This window comes from Sapajus apella, unplaced genomic scaffold (genome assembly GCF_009761245.1).
Source record: "Sapajus apella isolate SASKATOON/1434 unplaced genomic scaffold, GSC_monkey_1.0 scaffold10, whole genome shotgun sequence".
NCBI lineage: Eukaryota > Metazoa > Chordata > Mammalia > Primates > Cebidae > Sapajus > Sapajus apella.
The window spans coordinates 20,388,171-20,395,546 of record NW_022436950.1 but is presented as its reverse complement, the minus strand read 5'-3'; the positions used below and the strand labels follow the sequence as shown (position 1 = coordinate 20,395,546).

At 51.6% G+C, this 7,376-nt stretch overlaps 1 protein-coding gene across 1 annotated transcript; it reads right to left on the bottom strand.

Moving 5' to 3' along the window:
- Positions 1 to 2: 2 nt before the first annotated feature.
- On the bottom strand, positions 3 to 2,747 carry LOC116552022 (tubulin alpha-4A chain-like; the record flags this gene model as incomplete). Its single annotated transcript, XM_032278800.1, has 4 exons — positions 2,582 to 2,747; positions 747 to 969; positions 302 to 450; positions 3 to 65 (listed from the first exon to the last, which is right to left on the bottom strand). Coding segments are annotated over exons 1-4 (438 nt in total), but the record flags the coding sequence as incomplete, so codon positions are not given.
- Between the last annotated feature and the right edge of the window lie 4,629 nt (positions 2,748 to 7,376).

Here is a 7,376-nt window from a genome sequence, read left to right as displayed (position 1 = left end):
GAGCCAGTGCCCCCGCCAAAGCTGTGGAACACCAGGAAGCCCTGAAGGCCTGTGCACTGGTCAGACTATAAGGCAAGAACGAGAAAGAACAGTTTAGGCAGGGGCCTAAGGGACTATCACCTGGCTCCATAAAGCATAAAATAAATATATCAGCAGTCAGGGCCATACTGAGGATGCCATAGCAGTACCACACTCGAGACCATGTACAGTTAGAGATGACCCCTGAAAGGGATTTGAAAAAAATACTCCTGACCAGTAGGACAGTCTCTAAAGTTCCCTCCCTCCCCAGACAAATTCTCACCAGCTTGCGGATCCGATCCAGCACCGGATCAATGATCTCCTTGCCAATGGTATAGTGACCACGGGCATAGTTGTTGGCAGCATCCTCTTTCCCAGTGATGAGCTGCTCTGGGTGGAAGAGCTGTCGGTATGGGCCATTTCGAATCTCATCTGGAAGGGCAAAAACCACAAGGCTATGCTCAGCAGAGACCTTCCTCCCCCCCGGGTGGTGGCTGTGGCCAGATGCATGGAAGGACTTCGATCCTCCTGCCAGCCTGAGATACCAGAGTGTGAGAGAAACCCAGACCGGCTGCCCAGGCCAGTCTGAGATCAGCTTGCCTTCTGCAGCTTCAAATACGGCTAGGATTTTTCAGGGCCAGGAATGCCTGGTCTAAATACCCTCTCTCCAGGGAGAAGCTTTTGAGTCATGCTCCAACCCCCTCAATTTTGTCCCCACTTCCTCTCACCAATGACTGTAGGCTCCAGATCCACAAAAACTGCCCGCGGCACATGTTTTCCAGCACCAGTTTCACAGAAGAAGGTGGTGAAGGAGTCATCCCCTCCACCAATGGTCTTGTCACTGGGCATCTGCCCATCAGGCTGAATCCCATGTTCCAAGCAATAGAGCTCCCAGCAGGCATTGCCCATCTGGACACCTGCCTGCCCCACATGGACTGAGATGCATTCACGCTGAGGGATAGAGAGAGGGGACACAGCATTAGTCCCACATCCACAAGTCGTCACCTCGCAAGTCCCTCTTCCACCCTATCACCTACCAGCTAGGATGACTCAGTTGGCAAGAGTGGAGGCTTGGGGCTGGGCAGAGGTGAGAAGAGGCTAGCAGCCTGCCTGGGCTCCTGGGTACAGGACTCCCCACCTGGAGGCACCCAGCAGGGCAGGCCAACCTCTTAGCCCACTTTTCAGTGGGGAATCTGTCAAGTAAGCACAGTGGCTCCACATGACAAAAGAAGGGTTCCTGGAGGTATGGGTTTACTGCTAGAGGCCAACCCCTTGATTATTTGCTTTGAGTATGAACAGCTAGAATTCATAGAACCCTTTCCCCCTTTCTTTCCTGTAGGCTGCAGAGGTGTCTCAGCCATCCAATCTGGTATCAACGGACCACAGGCCATCAGGATGCCCTCCTCCCTCACCTTTAAATCCCATCTGGCTCTGGGGATCAATCCCATCTGGCTCCTCTCCCCACCTCCACCCCCGCAACCTGGGTGTCTTCACCACTTTCATCTCCTCTGTCAGTCCGCACGGAAGTAGCAGCGGTAATGCTTGTAAGCGCAGACGGTAGGGGCCAGCAATAAGGTTTGAGGGTATTGGGGCACAATTGCCTTAGGCTCCGTCCCTGCCAGCCTGAAATTAACCCCTAAAGCACTAAAGTCCGCAGGGCCCACGCACCTCCCTTCCCACACTGAAATGGCGGGGTGACGGTTTCCAAATACCCAGAAAAGGAAGCGGAACCTGCGGTGAGGCCCCAGAGGTAACCCGCCTTGCCCCGCGCCGGGTGGGCGCCATTCTGCAGCCCAGCCCTACATCCGCTCTCCCTCTGGAGTCTTTCCAGTTACTTCCCGGCCCAAAGCGGGGATTGGGTTTCGGCCCCCGCTCCTGAGCTATAAATACCACCCCCTACACGCACCTCTTTCCCCTCCCCCCAACCTGGCCTCGGCCCGCGCAGTGCTCAGCACCAGCTGTCTCTGCCTATCCGCGCACCCGGGCTCCGGCTGGAGAGCGCCGGCTAGCTTCAGGAGGCCGAACCCCGTTTCCACTACCCCTCTCAGCTCAGAAGCGGGGTGCTGAGTCAAGGCGGGGGGTTCCGTGGATAGTTGGAATGCATACACAGAGTAAAGGGGGATGCGGCACTAGGTAACCTGACCTCCACCTTCTAACGCCAAGCACGTGCTCGGTCAATTCAGGGGACCGGGGACTGGGGATGGAAGAGGGCAGCGAAACGGGTCTTCTTTCGCCAGCGGAAAGGACGGGGCGCGGGCCCGCGTGACTCTCAACCAGAGTCAGGACACAAATGCTGGGTAAGGCAGGAGCAGAGTGCCAGGGTTCCTCTCTGTTACTGAAGAGTCGCACTCCACCCCAAGTCCCATCCCCAGCCACCGAAGGTGAACTACAGGACTCGGCCAAAGTCACCAGGAGGGGGTTGGGGAACGAGGATGCAAAACCTTCGCACCTCCTGGAGACCCGGAACGCCCGGTGGAGGTCCCCGAGCAGGCTTGGAAGGAGTGTCCCCCAAAGGAGAGGAGCAATTAGGGGAGGGGCGCGACCCAAGCAGGGCCGCACTCACCATGGTGAGTCCGGGCGGTGCGTCTCACGTTGAGTCGGGGTGACGGGTCTCAGTGAGAACTGCGCTAGCTGCAGTGCTGCACTGGTCTTATATGCGGGGGGCGGGGCCCGCATTTTCCGCTTGCCCACTAAGGGCTGGGCGGCCCACAGGCCACGCCTCCCGGAGGGGCAATTGGCCCCGAGGGGCTGAACCTGGCCGGGTCCTCTCCCTAAGCTGCTCGCGGGTCCCTCACCTGTCGGGCTGGGATTAGGAGTGGCGACTCAGGCTTTAATTCCTCCTTCCCCGTTTTGAGCCTAAACGCTGGGCTCCCGAGGGCCTCCGCGGGGACGCAGGGTGCTGTGGCTGGGAGAGTCTCGCCTGCACCTGCATCCTGGGGGCGTCGGTCATCCAGGTGTTCTAACTTAGGTCGGTAGCAGGCGAGGCGGTCCTTCCCAAGCGGCCGCGGCTGGCCTTCGCCCGTGCCCTTCCGGCCCCGCCTCCCAGGAGACTCGAGCCGGCTGCGCGGCTGAGGTGGGTCCCCAGGGAGCCCCTGCCAGCTGCCCGACTCTTGCTGGTCCCCGGCCGGGGCGGCAGGCTTTCGCTGACGCCTGTGGGAGGCCGAGGACCTGGAGCTGCACAACCTGAGCCCCAGGGTGCCGGTTCCTTAGGCGCTCCTGCAGAACCGAGCCAGGCAGCGTGTCTACCGGGGCCGACCCAGGAATCTGCCGTGGCTCGCCGGCCACCCGCAGGTCAGTGGCTGGGTCATCAGCTCCGTCACTATGATGCCCTCGTTGTGGGTATGTGCCCGTTCTCCTGCTGCCAGAACTGCGGGGGACGTTGACCCGGAGACCTCAGGATCCTGGATTCGCCTCCAGGCTTCCCTGTGTGACCTTGGGCAAGTGACTTAACCTCACTGAGTCCTTGACATTTTCGTGGGTGAAAAGGAGACAGTGATTTCTCTGGAATCACTTGTTTCAATGTTTCACTGAAACACTTGAATATTTCAAAAGGAAATATTGTTGTAAGCTGTCAAACTGTCTGTTGACTCTGAAAAGAAGAAAATTGAGATTCTCATATCTTGGATGATTTTGACTTTTCTGGTCTCTTCTGTTTCTAAGCTAAGGGCAGGATCTGCACCCTACACCTTAATGATCTCAGCCCCAGGCCTCAGCAGAAGCCCTTCTTTCTATATTTCATTCCGTTCTCCCCACTCCACCTTTTCAGGCTACTTCTGTCCTCCCTCCCTCCCTTCCTTTTCTCTCTCTTTTTATTTTAGTCAGTTTCTTGCTGACACCCAGGCTAGAGTACAGTGGCACAATCTCAGCTCACTACCACCTCCGTCTCTGGGCTCAAGCCATCCTTCTACTTTATCCTTCCACCTCAGCCTCCTCAGTAGCTGGGACCACAGGCATGCACCACCATGCCCAGCTTATTTTTTGCATTTTTATTAGAGACCAGGTCTCACTATTGTCCAGATTGGTCTCGAACTTCTGAGCTCAAGCGATCCACCTGCATCAACCTCCCAAAGTGCTGGGATTACAGGCTTCAGCAACCGCCCCAGCCTGCCTTACATTGTCTAATTGTCTCCCTTCACTGGGGAAAGTCATCTGGCAGTGCCCCAGGTGTGCTCATTTGCACATCCTTAAGAAACCTGTCTTCCTGGCTCTACATCACTTGGAAAGGATTCGCCTGACCCTCCCCCATCATCTGACAACACAACGTAATACCATGAAAGAACTAGTGATGGCAACTCTCTACCAACAAAATAGCTTAGGCAAGGCATGGAAAGGAATATAGTGAAATATGACAAGGTCTCTCTTCCCAATAGACTTGCCATCTGATTGGGAGAACAAGACTCACTCATAAAAAGAAAACTGACAAGGTCATATAGTGAGGCTGCTTTGGGGAATGAGGTCATGATCTCTACAAAGGAAGGAGCCGTGGTGATTACAGGACACATGGTGGGAGGTTGCAGACCTTCCCTGACCCTCTTTGGACCCTCCTTTTGGACCCCTACCCAAGCAGAATAAATGTAGTAAGAGACTTGAGCTTTCTTAGGAAAAATCCTAAACCCCTTTGACCTTCAGGTGCAGATTCTTCATTTGTAAAACCTGGGTAACAACTTTGGATTATGTGTATCACATGAGTTTAGGGATGTGCATATTCACATCAAGGCACTGTGTAAGTAGCTGTGACATTTTAGTGCATAAAGCACATCATGCTGTAGTTGTTTGCGTACATGTACATCTTACTATTATAGATAGCAAACTATTGGCAGTAAGGACTGTGTCTTATTCATCTTTGTAGCCCCTACCATAGTGCTTAGCATGCCTGGTACACATTTGCTAAGTGTGTGTCAGATGAATTGTTTCACTTCAGAGATGGTAGGCAGAAGAATGCTCCCCATAAAGATGTCTACATCCTAATCTCCAGGACCTATGACTGTTACCTTACATGGCAAAAGACTTTGAAGATGTGATTAAGATAAAGATCTTGAGATAAGGAGATGATCCTGGTTTATCCCAGGTGGGCCCAATGTAATCTCAAGGGCCTTTATAAGTGAAAGAGGGAGGCAGGAGGGTCAGAGTCAAAGAAGAAGAGGTCAGACCCAGTTCGGTGGCTCATGCCAGTAATCCCAACACTTTAGGAGGCTGAGGTGGGAGGATCACTTGAAGTCAGGAGTTTGAGACCAGCTTGGGCAACATAGTGAGACCCTGTCTCTACCAAAAAATAAAAATTAAAAAATAAAGAAGTCAAAAGTAAGTACAGGTCAGAATTAGGTGATTGTTGACTTTGAAGAGGAATAGGGGCCATGAGTGAAAGAATATGGACAGCCTCTAGAAGATAGAAAAGGCATGGAATAGATTCTCCCCTAGAATTTCCAAATTTTAGTTCTGCAAGACCCTTTGATCCTTTGGTTTCCTTTTTTTTTTTTTTTTTTTTTTTTTTTTTTTTTTACAGAGTCTTGCTCTCTTGCCCAATGTGCAGATTCTTCATTTGGATTTGCAGTGCCATCATGGCTCACTGCTACATTGCTCTCAAATTCCTAGGCTCAAGCAATCCTCTCACCTCAGCCTTTCTAGTAGTTGGGACTACAGACAGGCACCAGCACACCCAGCTACACACACACACACACACACACACACACACACACAAACACACACACACATACATATGTATATATATATACACACACGCACATATATGATATATATATACACACGTGTGTGTGTGTGTGTATATATATATATATATATATGTGTGTGTATAATGGCTGGGTGCAATGGCTCACATCTGTAATCCCAGTACTTTTAAGAGGCCGAGGTGGGCGGATCACTTGAGGTCAGAAGTTCAAGACCAGCCTGGCCAACATGGTGAAACTCCATCTCTACTAAAAATACAAAAATTAGGCAGGCTCCTGTAATTCCCAGCTACTCTGGAGGCTGAGGCAGGAGAATCACTTGAACCTAGGAGGTGGAGGTTGCAGTGAGCCGAGATAGAGCCACTGCACTCCAGCTTGGGTGACAGAGCAAAAACTGTCTCTTTCTCTCTCTCTTTCTCTCTCTCTCTCTTTCTCTCTCTCTCTCTTTCTCTCTCTCTCTCTCTCTCTCTTTTTCTCTCTCTCTCTATATATATATGTATATGTATATATAGATATACATACACACATTTTATATATTTTGTAGATATGGGGTCTTACTATGTTGCCCAAGCTTGTCTAGAGCTCCTGGCCATGAGCTATCCTCCTGCTTTGGCCTCCCAAACTGCTGAGATTACAGGCATGAATCACTGCACCTGGCCCATTTGTTTTGTTTGTTTTGCTTTTGTGACAGAGTCTCTCTGTGTCATCCAGGTTGGAGTCCAGTAGCGTCATCTCAGCTCTCAGCTCACTGCAACCTCCCCCTCCTATGTTCAAGTGATTCTCCTGCCTCAGTCTCCCAAGTAGCTGGGATTACAGGTTCATGTCACCACACCTGGCTAATTTTTGTATTTTTAGTAGAGACAGGGTTTCACCATGTTGGCCAGGCTGGTCTCGAACTCCTGTCCTCAGGTGATCCATCTGCACCAGCTTCCCAAAGTGCTGTGATTACAGGTGTGAGCTGTCACACCCAGTCCCATTTTGTTTTGTGTTTGTTTTTGTTTGAGACAAGGCCTGGCTCTGTCTCAGGCTGGAGTGCAGTGGCACTCTGACCATCCTTCAACCTCAGCCTCCTGAGTAGCTGGGACTACAGGTGCGTACCACCAGGCCTGGCTAGTTTTTTTTGTATTTTTAGTAGAGACGGGGTTTCACCATGTTGCCCAGGCTGGTCTTGAACTCGTGAGCTCAAGGGATCTGCCTGCCTCGGTCTCCCTGGGTGCTGGGATTACAGGCATGAGCCACTGTGCCCAGCCCACCTGGCTCATTTTGGACTTCAGAACTCCAGCCCTGGCAGGTAACAAATTTGTGTTGTTTTAAGCTATCATGTTTGTTATAATTTGTTACAGTGACAACAGGAAAATGATATGAGAATAGAGGTGAACAGAAGCTACCGTCTTAAGGTGGGCAACATGCTCCCTCCAGTTCACCACAGTGCTCATCACTTTCTGTGTCTCCCTGACACAGAACACAAGTGTCTGTTGTCATTTAACTTCATACATTCAGCCTACGTTACACATTTATGATACACCGGCCCCTGTAGCTAAGAGTTTACAACCCTCAAGCATACTTTCTAGCTGACAAAATGGAGAAGACATGGGTGCAGAAAGAAATGCCCAAGGCATGTTAATGAAATACAGATTCTGCTTCTGATTGTGTGTGTGTGTGTGTGTGTGTGTG